This window comes from Chironomus tepperi, unplaced genomic scaffold (genome assembly GCF_022539635.2).
Source record: "Chironomus tepperi strain 1889 unplaced genomic scaffold, CSIRO-AGI_Ctep_v1 contig_34, whole genome shotgun sequence".
Lineage (NCBI taxonomy): Eukaryota > Metazoa > Arthropoda > Insecta > Diptera > Chironomidae > Chironomus > Chironomus tepperi.
Genome location: NW_027226156.1, coordinates 715718 through 738960, shown reverse-complemented (window position 1 = coordinate 738960; position 23243 = coordinate 715718). Strand labels below are relative to the sequence as shown.

Sequence of the window (23243 nt, the reverse complement as noted above, 5' to 3'; positions counted from 1 at the left end):
AAAAATTGTTTTATTTTTCTAATTCAAAAATATTTAAGACACATTTTTCTTAATAATTTTTTTCACTTTTTTTCTGTATCTTATTAATTTATTTTTTATATCGATATACATTTATTTCATTTATATATAATTTTTTTCTTGTATATATTATTAATAAAAGTTAAATTGGAAGGGAAAAAAGCAATATTATTGTTTTTGGGAATAATACTATTCCGTTCGAAAGGAAATTTTTTAAATATTTTTCCGTTAAATTTAGCACATTTTTTTAGTTGTTTCAGTTTTTGTCTCACAAGGGTTTTTTTATTAATTTTTTTTTTTATTTCAAAAATTCAAATTTTTCAAATTCTCGAAATTTAAAGAGTTTAAATTAAAAATTTTCAAATTTTCCAAAAAAGTGGAAAATTTAAATTTTTTAATTTATTTTCTCAAAAATTTTACTAATTTAAAATTTTTTCTTCATTTTTGTGAGTGTTTTTAAAAGTTTTCACAATTTTATTTTATTTTATCAAAATACGAATATTCTTATAAAGGGGAAGTCTTCAGCGATAAGCGCACTAATTCTTGCTTTTATTTGATTTTTTCATAGTTTTCACTTTTTTGGAAATTTTTGCATTTCAAAAATTGAAATTTTTAAAAATTAAAAAATTCAAGTTTTTTAAAATTCAAAAATTCAAATTTTTTAAAAATTTAAAAACTCAATTTTTTTTAAATTCAAAAATTAAAAACTTGTTATAAAATCTTCAAAAAAGTGAAAACCAATAAAATTTTCTATTCACAAATTTTATTAAAATTTTTTTAATAGGCATTGGATATATTTTCGTTACTACAATTAATATGTTCTTGGCAAAATGACAAATGTGACATTACTTATTGATTTTTCTCATTTTATTTGATATTTTACGCACTAAGGCACATTTAAGTTATTTTTCTCATTCTTCTTTTTTTTTATCTAAATTTTTTAACTTCTAGATTTTCTCACTTAGATTTTTCAGTTAAATTTTGTTTTAAAAATGTTCTGATTGACTTGTTGGAAGTTAGCACTGAATTTTATATTACTAGATTTAATATTTTTTATCAAAAATTTTATGGAGAAAAAATTCAATTTTTAAAAATTTAAAATTCTAATTTTTAGGCCGATTTGTAAACTGTAATACTGAACTATATAAGTCTAATGTTACACTATCGTGTGTTATAATTTTGGACCTTTTGTATATATTGCATCCATCAGTGCTAACTTCCAACAAGTCATGTACCTTAACAAGGTTCAAAATACTCCAAATTTCAAATTTGTTTATAGAAAAATTTTGATAGTTTTTTTAATAAAAGTTCCAAGTCGTTGAAGAGGCATTTTAGGTATTGTGGGGGTAATCTAGACATGGACATTGGTCGGGAGGGGTATGGTGGGGAGTTTATGGTATAAGGCAACCCTGTACTCAAGGAGTATTGAGCACTAAGATGATACTAACCCAAATATGAGTTTTAGCAGCTCTAAAGCATTAGGTTTCAGGCTCTTCGGTGTTCATGAGGTAACCGGTACTAGAACAAGTGTTCAATATCCACCAGTACCCTCCCTAATCATGTCCATATCTGACTATTCCCCCAATTATCCCTCAAAAATATTCAAATTTTCCATATAAAATTTACTTTTTTTTCCAAATATTTATTTTAAAAAAGTTTTTGACCGCGCTCTGCACGGCTCATGTCTCTAAGTAAGAAGCAGATCAGGAAGATTCGCAATTTATTATAGCCTAAATATAAATAAGTTTTCGAGAAATTAAAGTTTTTAATGCTCTAAGTATTACACAATTTACTTGTTGTTACGCATTTTATTTTCACAGTAAGTCTAGTTCCATTTTTTATGGATTTTTTTTTTGCTGAGTGTGTCGCTTGCTGCGATCGCCAATTTGTTTAATTTTTTAAAATGAAAAAATCTTCACAGTTTTTTTTTTATGGTTTGTGCGTCAAGAAAAATAACTAAGATTTTAATCAGCTAAATAAAATTTAGTGCTGATGCTTAATAAAGCTTTGATGATGTTGCATGATGTATGATGTAGTGGTTCCACCTTATTGCTCGGGTTCTATTGGGGGTTTGTCACATAAATCGATCACATTTATTTCTAGGTCCTAAAATGAGATTAAGGAAAAAGTAGGAATTAGTTTTAAGTTATAGAAAGGAATTGGGGTCCTGAAAATCAGGCAGGAGCTCAAAATCAACTCGACTTAGATTCAAGGTACTTAGGTACCTCAGCCCCTGCTCATGATTGACTATTGGGTCCCACTCAATAATACTTACATTTACAGCATTTTCAACAATCTCATTCTCCTGTTCAATTTGAAGCTGTTGTCTAAGCCTTTGATTTTCACGTCTGTACATTTCACGTTCGTGGTCTCGTTCAGCGATTTTTATCTGAAAATTGCATGAAAAAATGTTATTAGGTGTGTCAATGTTAGCTTTAGATTAGCCTATTGATGGTGTTAGTGACTGAACCTCAGTTCTATGTCTTGATTACTTACCGACAACTGCGACACGAGTGAATTCAATGTCGTAACAGATGCTGCAATCTTATCAATCTTAATAATTGCACTCTTTCTAATTTCGCTATCAACTGCACTACTATAAGTATCATTAATCTCCATGTGACTAACTTTAGTTGCAATAGCTGTCTCATTTTTAAGTGGCTCAATTTCACAATATAAATTATCACCGTCAGTTTCATTTTCACTGTCCTTAACAATGTCTGTATCCATTGTGGCAGGTTCAATTGCATTAAGATTCTCAGTTGATCCATTACGGATGGCAAACAAGTCTTTTCTCACACAATTGTCACAAAGTGCGGCACCGCCAAGACTTGCAATCGGTGCACCAACAGTTCCATTAATTAATGATGAATTAACACATTCAACGAGGAATTTTGTCTGTGCAAATGCGGCCAATGCGAGTTCGGCAAGATCCGATTGTGCCTCGGGTTGTGCTGCAATATCAGCAATTTCAGCAAAATGCTCTTGAGGCACTCGATTTATGTCACATATTATTTTCTCCATTTCAACGACAGACTTTTGAATGACGTCACCATGTCGTCTTAGTGACTCTTCTGGTGTGACTATACGCGATGCTTCTTGTACGTTCTGTGCTGCAATATTGATTTCTGTTGGTTGTATTAATTGGCAAGGTTGGGTTGTTTGTATGGCATTTGGATCATCTTCAGGCTCCGGTTCTTCCTCCGGTTCCTTATTCTCTTCATTTTCCACCTTCGGCTCTTGCTCAGTCGTCTCCGGTTGCTTTTCTGTCTCATCCGGAGGTGAATTAAGAAGATTTTCGGGTGTTTCTTCAAGTGCAGGTGGTGGCGGTGGAACTGGAATTGCTGGCAACGGTTTTGACTGAACTTTTTTCAAGTGATTTGCTTTCTCAGCTGCTTCGGTGATTTTACGTATCCAAATTTCACTCTCATGTTGTGTCGGTGCTGTTAATTCCAACATTTGTGAATTTTGATCACTTTGATTGATGAGAAAGAATGCTCGATTATCGACGGCATTAAGTCTAACAATTGTATTGCAGATTTTCGTAATTGGACTGACCATGACATTATCACCAATGCCAGTTGGATTTGCGAATGATTTCATCAAATATTTATCGTCCTGCTTTTGAAGTAGAACAATCATATTCTCAAAGAGAAGAACGCGTAGCTGAATGGTTCCTTTCTTAATTGTTAAGAATCCATCGTGGATGAGTTTGTAGTTGGTTAGGTCGAGATTTTTAAATTCATTTGGTGCTTCCTTTTCGTATGATGATTTGTCAAGCTTCTTCTGGATTGATCGGAGTCTAAAATGAGAAGAGATTGGTGATTAGTTAAAGGATATGGCTTGTCTTAGGCTTAAATAGGATCTATTTAATGAACTTAACCTAGCTAGACTCTACATAACTCAGCTATGATCCACTAAATCTAAAATTATCAACTTACTCTTCAGCTATCCGTACTGCTTGATTAACATAATCCAAAATTGCTTTTGAAGCATCCAATGCTCGTTTTATTGCCTCTGCATCAGCACCATCAGTACACTTCTGTAGTCTCTCGAAGAGTAATGGATATTTTGTGAGTCGTTGTAAAACAGCAGGTAGTAAATCTTTCAACTGTAATCGCCGACATGCTTTGTGGGATTCAGCCTTTATAAGACCTCGTTGAAGATTTTCATCCTTTTTTCGGCGTTCTTTAAGAACTTCTAAAGCTATTTGCTGGCGTGCACAAAATCGTGCTGCATGTTCCTTGAGAATTTCACCTGATGTACCATCGAACTGGAATTAATTTATGAATTAAATTGGAACCTAGAGGATAGTTTTAGAATTTTAAACTACTCACCACATTAAGACAATCACCAATCTCTTTAACTAAGCAATTATGCTCCTTCCATGTCTGCTTTAACGCTGCTTCAAATGCAAGATGCCAATCTTTGAGTATGGACAGTGATGGCGGAAATACAAGTTGTATCAGCTCACTTGTCATTGCCTTGCTTTGTTCTAAAGGTTCTTTAAATACATTTTGAAGTACTTTTAGAATCTTCACATGACTCTTTTCCGTTTCAAAAAGTTCTGGAAATTAAGGAATGAATTTTAGAGTTCTGATTAAATCCATTAAGTCCGACTTACCATTGATGATCTCCTGTCTCTTTTTCTCAGCGTCCGTTAGCTGCTGTATTATCTCTTGTGTCACATTAGTGCTCCACGTGGTCTCAAGGTCTCTCGAAAACGATTCATCTTCTGACGACGAAGATGATGTGTCAAGACTTGTTCCTGGCATTGGTTTATTTGGCGTTATTGTGACTGATGATGAGTTCATTGAGTCTTCTGGATGATCTAGTGGAGATGCGACGTCATCTCTGCAAAAATATGTGTTAAATAGAATCAAATTACTTAAAATAAAGCATGTAAGACTTACTCATAGAGACTCGGATCCGATTTCGGTCGATTTGTTCGACTTCTCTTCGGTGAACATTCCTTGTACGATTCACTCCTCGCATTAGGCTGCGATGACTTTTGTTTACCTCTCTTACCCTCAGTAGGCGTACTCGTATGATCACCAATACCCTCCATACTCATGTGAGTTTGCGGTGATCCAGTCACAGTTGTGGCTATGCCAGTCGATGATCCACCAGCTGAACTTGTTATCGTGCTACTCGAGCCAGCAGCAAAGTCTGGCTGTGAGATATCTTGTGATGGAAGCTGTGAAGTACTGTTGGATGTGTGTGTAAGTCTTTGAAATTGTGTATCACCACGGGGACGTGCACTGAATGATGCTGAACGATCTGAAAAATTAAGGAACAAAGTTAATTAAAGGGTTGGATTATTATGAGGTTAAAAATTGTTTTCTCCATAAATTATGCATCTTAAGGACGGTTGGACATAATTCAAGAATCTGTCAAGACAACCCAACATGACCACCCAAAGGAATCAATCAAAAAAATTCCCATTAAATCCATTGTTTAAATTATCGAAATTATTAACATTTTTCACAATTTTATAGTCCAAAAAAATTCTCTTTTTTTTCACTAATTAATTCACATCTATGCATTATAAGCAATTTACAATTAGCCATCTGGTATTTTTGTGCCAAATCGCCATCAATTTTTCCACATCAATGTATTTCTTTTTCCTCACAAGTGCTAACGTAAACTCATCAAAAAATAATAATAATAGTATCAATAATAATAATAATGATGATGAGTAATGTACGACACAAGGGAAAACATACAGCAGTTGGGGCAGGATAAAAAAAAATTTTCCATACCGGAAACTATTTCATACCGAGCAGAAAAATTGATTCTTTTGGCTTTTTGAAAAATTGGAAAAAAATTTAATTAATTGAGGCATCATAAATTGAGTGGATTTCATATTCTGGTGAATGTTTAGTGAGCTTAAATTGATTGGAAAAAAAGTGAGAGTTATGAGAGAGTTGATTGATTGATGGATTGAGAGATGAAGGAAGGATGGTGAAATTTGATTGAATTTTGCAATACTTATTGAGTAGTTCATCATATTTTAGGAAATTTTAGCAGATTACTGATGATTTTGGTCAAATTTTGCAACATTTTGTCAGATTTTTGTTTAATTTTTACCAAAATTTCCAAAGTTCTCACAATTTTCCTCAAGATTACCTAAAACCCCACCAAAATTCCCAATAAATTTTAAAATATTGCCCCAAATAATTTCAAAATCCCACAAATCATCCCACAAATCCACATCACATGTCCCTCACACCCACAGCAAACACACCAAACACAAAAAAAAAATCCCATCAATTTCCTCTCACATCCCTCATCATCTCTCAGCGCAACAGCACATAAATCCATGTAATAATGAAAAAAAAGTAACAAAATAGAAAACATGAACGACTACATATGTAAGTAGTAAAACTGTCTTTATGTAGACAATGTTATAGTTTTTCATTGAATTTTCCGAATGTAAAAATATAAAAAAGGTGATGATAATGCTCCCCATTCAGAAACATTCAATTTTTTTTTTTTTGTTTTACGTTTTGTTAGTGACGGCTGCAAAAAAAAAGATAAATAGTGAGGAAAAAAGATGGAAAATCGAAATGAAAATTATTTCTTTTTTGTATGTTCGATCTTTGAAAATCTTTTTTTTGCTTTTTGGCCTCCTCATTTTTGCGCCTAATGAAAATGAAAAATGTGAAAAGTAAAATTTTCTGTTGTCTCAAAAAAAATAATATTTTTTTTTCTGTTGTTTCTTCTTTTTCAATTGTAATCGAAAGTGAAAAAATAGGGAAAAATATTATTGTTGGAATTTTTGCTTTACTTTGACTGTATCAACTGCTTTGGAGGGTCCTAAGGAGCCAAGATGATCTCTAGAGATTTAATATCAACCTTGTTGACCTTTTCTTCACTCTATTTAGGTCTTAAGAACACTAGGTAAGACTTCAAGACACTGTACAAGCTTTAATACACTCTAATGTGCCTCTACTAGCTCACTAGAGCTTATATTGAATCCCGAGAGCTCCTGTTGTATCTGCTAAATTCCAATAAGACCAACTAAAACTTCAATCTGCTCCATGAAGCTTAAGTTGTGACCTTAGAGCTTCAATTGAGCAAAAGAAGCTCAAATTAAGTTTTTAAACATCAATTTAAGTCTACAAAGCTTCAAAATTGTCCTCCAACATTCTAATGAGTCTCTTTAGCTTGAATTGCAACTTTATATTCAGTATCAGACTTAAATCCCATCTAACAATTCTAAAATTCCCAAATTTAAATACCTAATCCCGTAAACATTCCCAACAATTCATCTAACTCAAAAAGCAACAAATTTACACTTGAATGTCTATAAATAATACCCAATATTCACCAATATTTTTCGGAGAAAACAATAAAAAGAATTTTTTTTTCTGTTATTCAAGACTTTTCGTTGTGTTTTTGTGTTGGAATGACTTAATTCTTTTGTATATTGGAGATTAATGTCTCATTGGACCATAAAATGTGTTTTGTTTGAAAATAAAATTGAATAATTTTTTGGTGATGATGATGACGTTGATTGTACGTGGATGTTGATTTAGTGTTAATTTATATAAAATGTTTAAGAATATGGACAATTTTTTGGCAACCTTTTTATGGACCAGGGAATATTTTTAAGGTCAATAAGCCTTGTCAGTGACTAGATTTGTGTGCGACATGCTCGACTATGTGAGTCTGCAGCTATCAATATAAAAATATTGAAGATTGTCTAATAAACTCTCAATTTTATGTCCGATATGACTGTTTGTTTACGTGTACCCCCTATAGGATGATCGACTGCTCTCATTTATTACTAGATTCAACATTCATTTTCATATTTTTCTAGGCAGACTCTGGAAAATGTTCATAAATGATGTCCAATTATTTAGCTAAATTTTCAACTATTTAGAACCAAAAATAGTCAGACACTATTGTAAAAATTCAATTTATTGCCCCCAATTAACGACTTCTGCAGACTTAATCCAATAAAAATTTTAATTCCTCCCAAAAAAATCATAATAATCAATCCGCCAGATTAGTTCGAATTAGCAACAATTTTATGATCGATACAAAATCTAAACAATTCATTTTACTCAGTCAGCATTGACTTCATGCTCAAATGAGAACCGATAATTGATTCACAGGAACAAAACGAAGACACAAGCACAAACACACACACAAAATCTGCTTTGTTGTTGATGCGGTTGACATTAATTTAAGCAAATGTTTTGTCAAATGTGATGGAAATAGAATCGTTTTTGTCTACTACGCTTTATGTGTTCGTCCACCTGTTATCTGGTTGTCGTCATGGCATGATTTGTTGTATATTTTCGAGAGAATATTTGGTGATATTTAATTTGGATTGAGAAAGAGTTTACAATTTTAAATTTGGGAAAGTATGCGGTGGGATATTTGGGGAAGAAGGTGTTGGTAGAGGTAGGATTGAACTCGGTAGTGGAGGTATTGTGAAGAATTATGTAGTTGGAGTCAGTGGGACAGTAAGAATCAAATGTGATGACAAGAGATACCAAGAACAATACTAAAGAGTAGAGTAGGTCAAATTGAGGATAAGTGGTAATATATGGGTAGCTTGGGATACCAGAAGAGAATAGTATTAGAAATAGATCAAGAAATACTGAGAATATGAGAATATATGTAGGCTGATGTGCAAATGGGTCAAAATGAGTAACTTTAGAATTAGAAAAGTACAGCACAGTGCGTCTGAAGTCTTAAAATAATCAAAATATCCAAAATAGTCATTTAAGACTCTTTCAACACACCCAATTACCCCTAACCAATCTATAGTAAATATTTTCCCAAAATTCATTCATTTTTTCCAATACCAGACAGATCAATACCCCTTAAAATATCCAAAACAAATTTGCAAAAAAGCCATAATAATGCTTTAAACTCTCATAAATGCGAGAGTTTCAAATAAACAAAACATTCGAAATTGGCAATAAATTGAGTCTACCTTTCATCTTCAATATCTCCTTGTGTGGCTTGGAATTTGACTTTCTTATTGGCGACACGTACGACATTTTTCTTTCAATAAAATTTTCACAATTTTCACACCAAGTTTTTCTCCATTTGATATTTTTCCTTCCTCCTCAATCTTTTTTCTTTACATTTTTTCACGCAAATTTAAATTTTCATCGTGTTTATTTTTCATTAAATTTTCCTCACTGTTTGGATTTTTTTCATTATTTTCAATTTTTTTTCTTATAGGTTTTTTCACGTATTGGTTACAATAATAATTATGACGATGATGATGGTCGTTATTGCTCTGTACGTGAATATTCACGCATATAGAAATGATTTTTTCTTTTATTTTATTGTGAATTGTTTCAACTTCCACGCGGATTAGGGATGAGTCTTTAATTAATTTTTCTATTTTTTTGCGGGGTGTTTGGAGATAAAAAAGTTTATCACTGTGACGTGCTGATAAAGCTATGATTCAATTTGATGTGATTATTTTATCTATTTTTGTGTAATTTGTCGTTTAGTCGATGAAAATTAATTACGAATGTGGCATTGATGGAGTGACTTTGGTCGATAATATTTTGGGGTTTTTCAAGGGTTAAAAACTAGGATTTTAATATTTTAATGACATTTTACGTAAAAGCATCAAAATTTGTTCAAAAAATTTGGTAAAAAAATTCAAATTTACTCAAAAGTTAATTAAAAAAATAAAAAAAAAAATCAAATTTTTAAATCTAAAAATCAAGAAAAAAGTCAAATTCACCAAAATATATTCACAATATTGACCAAATTCCAACCATTAACTTGCCACATTTACGATCAATTTTCACAATAAACTTATTTATTTTACAATTTATTTTCAGCTTATTTCTTCATTTTCTTAATTGTTTCACTTGAATCACTTGACAAAAATTTCAATTTAATTTTTCTAATTTTAGTTATTTTTCTTCAAATTTAAATTTTAAAAATTTTGACCAGCAAAATTGAAAATTTCACTATTTTAAAAATTATTTTTCACTAAAAATTCCTTTTAAATTTTCATTTTTTAATTGTCTATCCCCACAGCAGAAATAAAAAACTATTTTCATTTCTTTAACGATCATCACATGAAAATATAAATGGAAACACTACGCGAATGAAAAGCAGAAAAGTGAATGAGTGGAAATTATTTTGGTTTTTTCAACTCAACGTGAGATTTTTCTTCTTTTTTTTTTGTTTCATTCTTTGGTGAGAATTTGTTGAGTTGGGAAAATCTTCTTTTTTTGTGTGATGAGAGAGGAAGGAATAGGACTTGTCAGTACTGTGCTGTGCAGAATTTCGATTTATTGTTTCTTTTTAACTTTTTAGATTTTTTAAAATTTTTCAATTTTTTCAAAGTTTATCAAATTTTTCTATTTTTTTTTTAAATTTCCAATTTTTTGGAGCTTTTTCATTTTTTACCAAGTTTTTTAAATTTTAAATTTTTGAAATAATTTCCGTAAAATGCGCTCTAATCCCACCATCTCCAGGACTTTCTAACTTGTCAAAGTTTTCTCTCTTTCGTAGTAGTCTTCACTTCCATCGCACATTAAACTGCGACATTCACGCCAATTTTACATATTCTCAAACTGTTTATATATCCGTACCTTTATATACATCCCCACAATAACTCTATATATCAAGTCATTATTTTATGTAAATAGTCCACACTAGTATTGAAGCTATAAAAAAAAGTTGGAAAATCGAGAGAATGTAAACAGAGCGGGAATTATGAGTGTAGATATAGAGAAACTCTCCGTAGTTTTCCTTTTCTTCTACTAAAGGTCATTTGTATATGATGAATGATTTTTATGATCCACTAAATGGAATATATGGCTTATTATGAGGGATATGATGTATATGGGGAACCAAGTGAAGGTTTTGTAGCGGAAAATTCATTGTTTTGTGAATGCGCTCCTTTACTCGCTCTTCGGTTGAAACTATTATAGCAATAATTTACTATTTTATTGAGTTTATGATCACTAATTAACACAATTAATTTTTATTCTCAGAATGAATGAGTTTAGCATGAATTTGTTTAGCAATTCGATGAGTTTTGTGCTGATTTTTGCTTTTTGGGAGACTTTATTGACAATCTTGGTCTATCCTAGTAGGATAATCCTACTTTTGTCTAATATAGATTAATAATATAGACTTATATGGCTTTCTCTGGTTCCTAACAACTGTTCCTAAACAGACAAGTCATTAGTATGCTCATTTAAGTGAATTTGAAGATTGTTTGTTAGAGCTTTTGAGTACATTTTGACTTTAATCACTAATCCTTGACTCTTAAGGGTCCCTAATGATTTACTAAGACCCGCTTAGACCTCATTTGACTGATATCTGCTGCATAAGGCTAGTTTTGACTTCTTCATACTAAATTGTGCTTCTATGGAAACACTACAGTTCCACTTAGCTTCATATGATCTTCTAAGTATCTTCTAGAGCATCTCATAACCCCCTGTATACCTTCAACTTCCCCCTACACATCCATTTACAGTCAATAGTTTATTCCATTTTCATTATCAAATTCCCATCGGCTACTAAATCATCAACTTATCGATTAATATTCAATAATTCCTTCCCTTTTTTCTCAATCGCTTTAAACCTTTTTATTTTCAATCAAGCTTTCCAATTAAGAAAATTTTTTTCCCTCATAAAATCCAAAAATCGATTTTTTCTCAATTTGCATTCTTGTTTCAAGCCTTTTTTTTTCATTCGCCTCGTATAACAAGGCACACACAAAAATAGCAGATGTTCAATTAATTCAATTTTTTTTTGTATAATGTTGTATAATTATTGCTATTATTGCACATCTGAGATAGATAAAATTAGAATTTAAAGCTAGCAAATGTTGCAATTTAAGTTAATTAAAATCATTTATTTTTCTAAGAAAAAATGCTTTAAGGAAAACAGAGGGGCTTGTGAGGTGTTTTTGTAGGGTGCTGAAGGATAGAACGCATTCAAGTAAGATGAAAATTTGACAAAATCCACCAGAAATTTGACCAAATCTGTCAGAAATCTGACTTATTCTGCCAGAAATCACGAAATTATTGACAAACCAAAAATAATTTTTTTCCACAAAATCTGCCAGAAATCTGACCGAATCCGCCAAAAATCTTGAATTATTTCGACAAATCCAGCATGATTTGTAAAGAAAATCGATCGAATCTGCCAAAAATCTGACAAAATCCGCTGAAAAACTGGCATAAGTTAAAATACTCTGAACATCCATCTGTTCATCATTCAGCCACAATTTTCCACAATACCTCATCACAATAATATTATTCTATCAACCCACATCCATCCACAATTGGATGTTTTACAAACAAACTCGCTAATATCGCTTATTAGAAAGAAACAAACTATTGTACGGAAGTGATGCATGATGTGTAGAAAACATAAATAATAACAATAATGGCAATAAACTTACCGGATGGTAGAGCGTCATCCCATCCCAGTGTGTCTTCTTCCTGCTTTTTTGATGCATCTGCGGAAATTAAAAATTTACTTTTGTGAGTGAGTGATTGAGTTATGAAGCATATCATGAGGATGATGTGTGAACTAGTTCATTTATCATTCATTGAGGATGTTCAGGGATTTTTTGAGGATATATGTCCACAAGATACTCACTCTGCATTCCATGTCCCTTCTCACGAATTCGATCCATGAGTTTGGTAAAACGATCGACAGAGACATGTACAGGCCCCGGACACGTCTCTTCCAGCAATTTAGAACAGCATCTATGCACATTAAGTCCACAATCACCACATGCATATCCTTGTGGTGCAACGCCCCATATTAAATTACCACAATGATTGCAATGCGTTGTCTCATAATACTGTCGTAAAATTAAGTGATGTCCACGTATCACTGACTTTCTATTCTTGCTCATTAGTCGTGACTTGAAGGATTTTTCACGTGTGACATAGTGATTTACACGTTCAGAATTTGGTGCTGCTGGTCCGCGTGGAAGAAAGATTTTATAAACGACTGTTGATAATGCTGATGCCAGTGCCATTTTCTCGTCATTTTCCGGTGCATTTTCAGTTTCATCGAGCATAACTTGAAGTTTGGGCATCAAAAAGTCTTCGACAATTTTCTGCTCAATAATTTTAGATTTTCGTGCTGCAGCCAGATCCTGTGCTGATGGACCAAACATTGTACCAAGTCCAGCTGTCCTTTTCTCTTGAAACTCTTCCATCTGTCGATTAACCATATCTCTGGCTCTCGATCGAGCCTTTTGGAAGACAGTACGTAGTAATCCAACCATCTCAAAGTCTTGTGCACCGCTGTTCCTCTCAGTCGGTTGATAATTCTTAGCATGTGCTAATTTATCATCAACATCACGTGCAATTGTCTCACACATATTATCAGTATCTGGTAGGAATGACAATGGTGCTGTTGGAACTAAAAAGGTTGAATGAATTTCATATGCCCATTTTCGCATATCCTTAACATTTCCCTTCTTGTACAGATCCGTTATTAAGTAGAATAAAATTGCTGACGGTTTCGAATTGCTTAATACAAAATTAAGGAAGACAATAAGATATGCTGAATTTTCAGGTGCTGTAAGCATTGATATTGATCGAAATATTCCATCGTCTTCATCCATTGGTTCCTCATCTGTCTCATCATCACATTCAAATGCTAAAATTCCACGTTGTTCGATATTTGTTTGTGCAGCTGTAATTTGAGTCGTTGGACCATCATAAGCTGGTGGTGGAGTTCCACAAATTGGTGGTGATAGGTCAGGATTAGATGCATTTCGATGATGCTTTTTGGGCTTCTAAAATGGTACAAAAAATTGGGTTTTATTATTGAATTTAAGATTTTTGAACTTCCACGCTGAAATGGGGGAAGTTCATTAAATTTTATGAATTTTTTGATAGTGCTGAGTTTGTGTTTCGGAAGTAAGGCTCTGACATTTATCAAATGAATGTCTGAGATATGAGTGAGAATCTGTAGTGATTGGCTAAGCATAGATCAAATCATGTGAGCATTTAAAAGCCGAAAAAATTGGATTAATTGTATTAAAAAGATAAAAGTGCATTAAAATTCTAAGAAAACTAGTGTTATAAAATAGAGTTAGAGTTATTGATCCACTAGCATCGACAAAAGCACTGGCAACTTTAGGGATAAGATGATGAACAAGGTGCAAAGTCAAAGTCTTAGACAATAAGCTTAATATTCCTTTAAAATAGTGAAATTGTCATTTCTTGACCTTTGTTCATAAATCAACTAGCATCGATCATCTTCAAAGATCTCAGAAAATTCAACAATTTATCACATTTTTTAGGAAAATTAGCTCACAATAAGTTCACATAGACATTTAACAATCAATACAACAAATCGACAGGTGTAAATTTTAACAGATAATATTCAATAATTATAGTTTACTTAAGAATTTAAAAGATATTTTAGATTTTGTGACTTCAAACCCATGTGGCTGATATTATTTGGTAAATTTAGACATATCTTGCTGCAACTAGGTGATCAATTATCATGTGTGGATTAACATGTAGTACCAAATCTACTATAAAGATTATTTTCTAAGAATTGAAGAGTTTATTTGAATAAAATTAGTTGTTAGACTATAAAGAAATATTGTTTAGGTAGTTTGTGTCATTGGAGATCATCATTAGATAATTTAAGGACTGATTACTCGAGGATCTATATTAGTATTGTCTATATTCAAGTCATAACACCTGGAAAATAGGGTTTAACCCAAAAATCCAAGTACTGAAGTCATATTCTAGGTGTTTTGGTACTTAGTGAGCCAACTGATTACTTTGTGAGTCAACAGACTGTCTTGTGAGTCAACAGACTGTCTTGTGAGTCAACAGACTGTCTTGGGTACCAACAGACTACTTTATGAGCCAATATACTACCTTGTTAAATCAAAATTCAACAATCTAACACTACAATACTCAATTTAATACTTCCATTCTTATACATTTTCTAAAATCATGCAAACAAGCTCAATGTCCCAAAATACCACTTCAATCGTATATGTCACAAGGGGTTTAAAATCCATAAAAGTCTACTACAACACTTACAGTAACATTCAAAAAAAAGGATATAAAAATTCTCAATAATAAAGAAGTTAGTAAACTCAAAAATAAGAAGATAAATCTGTGTCCATAAAAAGGAAGATTTAAAAATAATTCAACAGGCAGAAGAAGTAACAAAAAAAAAGGAAGTCAGTGATGAAGAACTTACCACAACAGCTGGCAATTCAGGCGGTAAACTGCTACTACTAATATTCATTAAACTCGATTCAAATGCCGGAAAATGTCCATGCGGTGGAATTCCATCACGGACAGCAACACTTGTGGATATTAATGGATAATGCATCTGTGTTGCACAACTATTTGGAAATGGACGTCCATCAAGTGCTGTCGGTGAATTATCGGTCGAGTCTTTATTCGTTATGACTTGACCGAAGGCTGATCCATCATCGACGCCAAAATTATTACATCCAATTTGTCGTGGTGGCAATGGTGGCGGATAATTTGATGCTTCCATCTGCATCATCATTTCACTTGACATTTTTGGATCTGAATATGCTTTTTGTTTATTTTTCTTCTTATTAGCAACTGGAACTTGTGCCTTTGCAGCCATAAGACTTGAGTCAAGGTCACTGACCTGAGCTGTTGTCGGTGTCGTTGGCTTCCGTTGAATATTACGTTGTGGTAATGGCGGTGGAACATCTGCAGTCACGACTGGATGTTGATGACGTACTTTAACCTTCTGTTGATGACTTGGACTTGATATTGGAGTGTTTGATGAGGATGATGACGATGGAGTTTGTGGTGATGATGGAAGTGGACGTGTCGGTTCCTGTGGCGATGCAACTGTCGTTGATTTACGTTTATTGCCTAAATTAAGTTGACTTAAGCTGCGCGGAAAACGTGCAAGAAATGTTGGCGTACTTGTTGGTGTTGGTGGTGATGCGGTGACCTTCGTTGATGATGACATAATGTTCATTAATGGCGATGATGACACCTGAAATGTTTTTTTTTTGTTTTGTTGCACGATGATGTGAGTTTATTTGGGTATATTATGGGGAATAATTGAGATTTGATTGAGATTTTTTTTGCAGTAAAAATTTGCATAAATTAAAGATTTTTTTTTTGTTTTTTTTTTTTTGGAGGTTGTAGGTGTGGCTTTTGTGGATGACAACGGGATAATATTGAAGAGGAAGCTTCGAGCAAGGTGTTAATTTATTAGTTTATTTTGATAAAAATTTGATAATTTTGAACTATTTTTTGGGAGATTTTTAAAATAATTTTGGAATTTTTTTGTTAAAATTTTAAATTTTTGAATTTAAAAAATTGAAATTTGAATTTTCCGTTAAATTTCCTCATATTTTGCATCTGGACCCCTTCTAATCCCCACAATTCATATCCCCAATAATCTCATCTTCAATGTTAAAATCCCCAATATAAATTCATATTTAAAAAAGTCAAAAAATCATAAACTAAGTCAATAATAAAAAAAAGTCAACAAATTTTCAACCATTAGTCTACTCTAAATTCACGTCAAACAGAAACAAAAAAGAATTAATGAATGAATGAACAAATTTTGACAATAAGAAAATGTCAGACAAGAAAAAACACAAGAAGCAAAAAAAAGAACATAAAAATTTTTATATTTTTTCAGGGTCACTGTTGTAGTCGGACCCAAAAAAAAAAGTCAGTCGAATTGGCTTAGTTATTAGTAACAATATTTCAGTAATTATCCATTATATCCACATCCATCATTCCACCAAAGGTTATCGATTTTTGAGTGAGACAAGAAAATATGATTTTTTTAAGATTTGTACTTACATCACCCGTTGATTGTTTAAGTTGATCCTGCAATGTACGTATATTGGCCTCTGCCCGTCCAATCTCATTTGCATTTTGTGACTCATTCTCTTTCAACTTTTCTAAATTCTTCTTTTCTTGTTCTAGCATTAGATATAGTGTGTGCATTTTTGTGAATTCTACTTCCATTCGTTTCTGGTGCTAAAATAAAGTGTGAAAAATATTTTTTTGAGGTTATGTTCTTCTAAGCAATGATTATTATCTAAGTGAGATGATTTGATGTCTTCAGCTGAATTGGCTGAATTGAGTAGAACTAGTTGAACAAGCTTAATTGAGCTGAACAAGCTGAAATAGCTGAATTGAGCTAAATCAGCAGAATCAGCTGAATCAGCTGAACTAGCTGAATTCAGCAGAGGAGCTCTAAGTATCTAGATCCATAGCCTAAAACCCCTACATACACCCAATATAAAAGAGTCTTAACTTACATCAACAGGCAGTGGTGCCGTAATACTATTTCTTTGACTAGCTGATGTTGGTGTTGATGGAGTGACTGGTCCACTACCACCACCACCAATTGGAAGTGCAAAATTTCTCGCATTACGTTGTACAGTCAATTCAACATTCTGTGTTGCCTTCATAAGCTGAACAACCTCAGCATGCGTTGAGTATCTCACATTGTGTCCATTGACACGTAAAATCATATCAGCTGCATGCAAACCAGCACGATTAGCTGCACCACCTTCCTTTACACTATCTACAAATACTGGATTTTCGCCAGACACTTTCATGCCATAGCCATACTTGTCCTTGTTTATCACCAATTCGAGGATCTGTGGCTTTGGCTTGTCTGTGTTTTGACCATTTCCAGTCAATGACGGGAGATTCATATTCTCGAGGATCATTTTGCCAGATCGATTGCGTTGATGACCGCCGTTTTCTGTTTTCTTTGATGGGACTGGTGTTGATGTGCCGTTACTTGATATTGGTCTAAAATTAAAGGAAATTTGTTAGAATTTAATTGATAAAATTGAGAAATTTTTTGATCCCAAAGCCCATAAATTGTCGGTAAACTACTTAAAGCTCCACATAATCACCTCAGACACCAAGTTTTGAAAAAAAAAAATATTAAATACTCTACAGCATAATGAACAAAGTAATTTAATGCTCATACGTTACGCACGCACATAATCAATACACAAATTTATTGTTTATTTTTTTATCATTTCATGTTGATCTATGAAATGTAGGTCAATCACTCACATGTGAAGAAACTCTTTTTTTTCACTCTCTGTGTTTCGACTTCTTCTTTTTCTCATGAAAAACAAATGAATGAGTTGAAGTGAATGAGCAGAAGTGCTTTAAAAAAAAAGTCATAGAAATTTCAATTGTTTTGTGGATGTGATGATTTTGCTTTGTGTGGTTTTGGATGTGATAATGAAGATTAAGGGGATTTTTAGGGATTTTTGAGACAATTTTTTAGAATTTAAGAAGCTGATGACCTCCAAGTAAGCACAGGCAATCCTAGTAATTTAGGGATATCATCATAATGAGCCCTTAAGAGCATTGACAACCTATAAAGCATTCAAATTAGTGTAGAATGTCTCTAAATACACATAATCTTCCATCCTAATTGTACAATACTTCATAGTTCCTCTAAGTATGCCTTACCACCCTTCAGCCCCCTTCAAAGCCCCCAATGTCTACATCACCATACATAATTCTTCATAAATCTTACTAGACAACCTTTATCTCTCACCACATCTCTCAGTCCTCCCCGCACTTGTCATAACATTCAATTCCTGTTTAATCATCCAACCAATGACCTCTCAAAGTTTACTTATTTTAGATTTATTTACTACAAAACGTAGTAATTTATTAGTAAATAATTCCATAATTGCTAGACATTATTCAATAATTCTATTTTTGAAATTTTTTTTAAACTTTTTTAGTGTTTTCAGTATTAAAAGCTGTACAAGGTTCATGTATTTTACTTTCCTAAGCATAAATATTAATGATTTCCGATCAAATCAAAGTCAAAGACGTGCAAAAACTTGTTAACAACTATTGAATTTTGAGTTCCGAAGTTGTTTAGTTTTATTGGATTATATTGGAATTTTGATTGTTTGGGACTAGATGAGGAGAGGGGTTGATACTAATCTCCTTCTCCTGGATATGCCCCTGTATATCAGATAAAACTTTAGACACAAATCTAGAATAGTTATGCTTATCCTCTATTGCTAGCCCTAAACTGTCCCATCTCCACCTAGGTGACATCGTCATGTAATACGTGAACAGCCACACATCATTATAGCCAATTTTAGCACCCTATTTTGCTATAATCAAGATTCCCAAACAGCAAATTATCAAATTCAATATTTGGTCAAATGTTTGCCACAAAATTTAATTTTATTTTTCAACTGAATTCCTCAATCTTATCATATCAAAAAAGCGTGTACAGTGTACTCTTAATGCCTTATCAGTTACTTAATTATTTCCCATTAGAAATTAATTTTGCAATAAATTTTTCTTAGTATTTTAAAATTAGTCGTCAGTGTCAATAGTGACATAAGATTTATTATATTATTGTTTGATTACTAAAGTGGGCATTGTCAGAATGATTCAGATGATTAATGGATGTAAGATGATGTTTGTGGGGTGTCGTGTGGGTATTAAGGATAACCATGGGGAATTGTAAAGGGATGAAGTGGACTTGGGAGGTGTATGAATTTGGTAAAGAGGACAAGCGGGTATTGAGAGGTACTGGGAGTTTTTGAAGGGCACTGAGAGGTGCTGGGAGTTGCTGAAGGGTATTGAGAAGTGTTGGAAGTTTCGTAAGGGTACTGATACTTTGTTTGAAATGTTAAGGATAACAGAAGATACTAAGAGGTACTTTAGGGGACTCAAAAGCTTTGATAGGCATTGAAAGGTCACTAAAATGTGTTAATTAGTCCTCAAAGGTTTTGGCACATACGAAAAACTTCACATTTTCACCAAAATCTGACCACATAGACATCCATCATTCTCACAATCACCACCAAATTAAATCTCATTCAAAACATTATTCTGTGATTCTAGGAAAATCACTGTTTATACTTTTATTTAAAGCTATTCATTTGATCCAGATGTATTCAGCACATGTACACTCAAATCTAAACAAAAATGTTTATTTATCAAAAAAAAAGTATTTTTTTGTTCTGTGCACATGACTGACCCAGAAATTATGCAAAATTGATTATTATCATTTAGTTATAACATTTAATAGCCAATCTAAAATAATAATTAAATATATTTACGATGCAAATTAATTAATACAAAAAAAGAATTCCTTTTTTTCCGAAAACTTAATAAATATTTACACAAAAAAAATGAGAAATTTATTCATGAAAAATGTATACCCCTGTGATCTATTTTTGTCATCTGTTCCTGTCAACTTTTATTAAAAATGATTTGAGCTATTATGAAAAGAAAAAAAAAAGTTTTATGAAAAGAAATGGCTATTAAGTATGAATCTGGACAAATCTTTTCACTCAGCCAATTTGCTCGCTTTTTAAATAGATTTTTTTTTTTCCTTTCATTATTACTTTATGCAACGACATGATGATGCTGATGAAGTGGATGTATAGGGTGATCAAGGGAAGTTTATGGCAGTCAAGGAAAGTCCATGATAGCTTGATAGAGATGAAGGGTGTCAAAAGGACTTGAGGAAAACTTGAATGGATCGAAGATAACTAAACAAAGTCGAAGATAGTCGAAGAAACCCGAAGAAACCCGAAAATAGTCAAAAGAACACGAAAGTAACTTGACAGATCTGAAGATGGACGAAGGAGCCCGATGGTTCCTTGACAGAGTCTAAGATAGTCGAAGGTATCCGAACATAACTTGACATAGTCGAAAATAGTCGAAAGAATACGAGAGTAACTCATCAGAGGTGATGATAGTCGATAAAAACCGAAGGCAACTCGATAGAGCCGAAGAAACCCGAGAGTAATTTGTCAGATCCGAAGACAGTCGAAAAGACCCGAAGGTAATTTAACAGGATTGATGATAGCCGAAAGAACCTAAGGATAACTTGGCATAGCCGAATGGAACTGAGACTAGACGAAGAGGCAGAATAGGACAAAAATACCCAATTATAGCCTCATAGACTAAAGTTTTGCATAATACAAAGTGTAAGACACTGTAGCAAAATTCACAAATAATTCGAATCATCCCTATTCATCCTCCAAATCCCCAGCCATTACACTTCAATCAACCTCAATCATCTCACAAGCCAGAAAGAAAAAAAAAAAGTTTCTTTTTCGTAATAAAAACAATGAAAATTTTCCTACAAAACTCGATAAAAAGTCGTCAATATATATATAATTTTGCAAAGGTTTCTTTTCACAGTTTTTCTGTTATTTTCTTCCTCCACCGCTCTCCGTCTCCCCCAATCTATCTATCTTATAATGCTTTGTAAAAAAAAGCCAGCTCAATCCATCTGGCAAAATAATATAAAAATGCGTCATGTCATCCCCACTTTTACACCGACTGTATATATACAGTACAACATTTTTGTTTACATATTGCCCACTTTTATTATTCTTTTATTTTCATTGCCTCACATTCTCGCTCTCTCACTCTAACTCTTTCTCACTCACTCACTCTCCGCCGTTTAGTTCTGTTTATCTTTTAAGAATTTCTCGATTCTCGCCCGCTACACAATTAAGTCACTAACACACACACACACAAGTATGAATGGAAAAAAATAAGATATATTATATAGTGTAGATTCATATAAAAAATGAGAAATTTTCTTTAATCTTTTTAACATTTTTTTTTGCGCGATTTACGTCAATTACGTCACGTTAGTTGAAAATAACAACATGACGTCATGGTGAGAGGTAGTTTTGGTGTCTTTTTGAGATGCTATGAGGAGGATATGGGGTTGATTGCTGATTAATTGAATTAATGTGAAGTACTTATAGTCATGAGTGGATGTACAGGACTGGAGGATGAGCAGAGAAGGTCAATAGACGATTCAGATATCAAGAATGTAGAGTTATGTGAGATTTTGTGGTATTTTTAATGTCTTTTGGGGAATTTGAATTGATTTAAGACTACGGGAAGGTAGGAGGAACTGGAAAAAGAGCTAGAAGTCTACAAGAGAGTTGCTGGATCCACAAATAGTCTCGTCATTTAAATGTCAATCTAATCTGAATTTCAGTAGATTTATCAAGGCTTTACAGTGACTGTTAGTGACTCTTATGACTCTTATCACAAACTATAAATGATATTACAGTATATGAATCTACAATGCACAAGAGGATCTGCAAGATACGCAATCAAGAATTGGACATAACTATCAACCCAATTTTGATCATTTTAGATACACATCTGTGCATATAATAAGATCCAATTATCTGTATAATCTGAATTATTTTGCCACATTTTTATGGTTCATAATGTATTGATTATGATAAAAGTGAGAATTATATAGTCATGGAAATAGCTACAAGCCTCTAGGATGACTAGAGTGATCGTATGTAGGTCAGTTATTTAAATGTCAATCTGATGTGTACATTGTGGACTTTTTGATCATTTTGAGCAACTTTTGGGCAATTTCTTCACTTTTATAACATCACTAGCTACCCTATAGTCTACCCCTCCCCAAAAAACCCTCCAAAATTCTTACCTATCGTTCGCCTTCTCGGCACTATCCTCATGTGCACTCTGCTGTTTTTTCATTTGGCACAAAACTTTATGATTATTATTTTTTTTTGGATGTAAAAAAATGTTTGTTTTTTGTTTCACTTTTGCATTTTTTTTTTTTTGACGTCGAGGAAGCGATGAGAAAAAAAATATTTTTTTTTCTTCCTTGGAATTTTTTTTTTCCTCTTTTTCTTATTTTCGACACCAAAAAGAATTTTTCAAAAAAAACTAAAAATTTAAATTGCAAAACTTTATAAAAAAATTTACGGGCGATGCCCAACTTGAAGAATTTTTTGACAGAGTTTTTTTCACTTTTTTTTTGTTGTTGTTGTTTCTCTCCTTTTTTCCAGCAAAAAAAAATCTTTTTTTTTACGATAGTTTTAATTTTCTGAACGTTTTTGGTGGTTTTGGTGCGATTTTAAAAGGCACATAGCACATTGACATGATTCGCGAGATTGTATATATCACACATAATGCGGATTTTTTATGAGAAATGCAATTAAATTATGAAAAATTTGATAAAAATAAAATAATAAATTGGAGCACTAGCAAAAAGAAGTTGATAAATTCAGAAAACTATGAATGGGAAGTTATGAAATTATTGGTTTGTGTGAAACGCATTTGTAAAGTTTTGGTGAATTTTTTATAAATTTTTTGGCAATTTCTTCTGTAATTTTAGACACAATTAACCTCAAACCCACTTTATCTACTGAAATTCCAACTAAAACTAGTCATATACCTGGAAAA

The 23243-nt window shown here is 32.6% G+C and overlaps 1 protein-coding gene across 2 annotated transcripts; it reads right to left on the bottom strand.

The window, feature by feature from the left end:
- Positions 1-764: 764 nt before the first annotated feature.
- On the bottom strand, positions 765-23067 carry LOC139097134 (rho guanine nucleotide exchange factor 12-like). Of its 2 annotated transcripts, XM_070648907.1 has the most exons (13): positions 22480-23067; positions 17294-17795; positions 16830-17009; positions 15220-16005; positions 12631-13786; positions 12431-12487; positions 4932-5298; positions 4643-4872; positions 4356-4585; positions 3960-4291; positions 2515-3820; positions 2294-2407; positions 765-2124 (listed from the first exon to the last, which is right to left on the bottom strand). In XM_070648907.1, the coding sequence occupies exons 1-13, from the start codon at positions 22530-22532 to the stop codon at positions 2065-2067; spliced, it is 5373 nt and encodes a 1790-aa protein (XP_070505008.1). In that variant the 5' UTR covers positions 22533-23067; the 3' UTR covers positions 765-2064. The 2 variants fall into 2 exon arrangements, with proteins under 2 accessions (XP_070505008.1, XP_070505016.1); XM_070648915.1 differs by lacking the exon at positions 15220-16005.
- Positions 23068-23243: the final 176 nt, after the last annotated feature.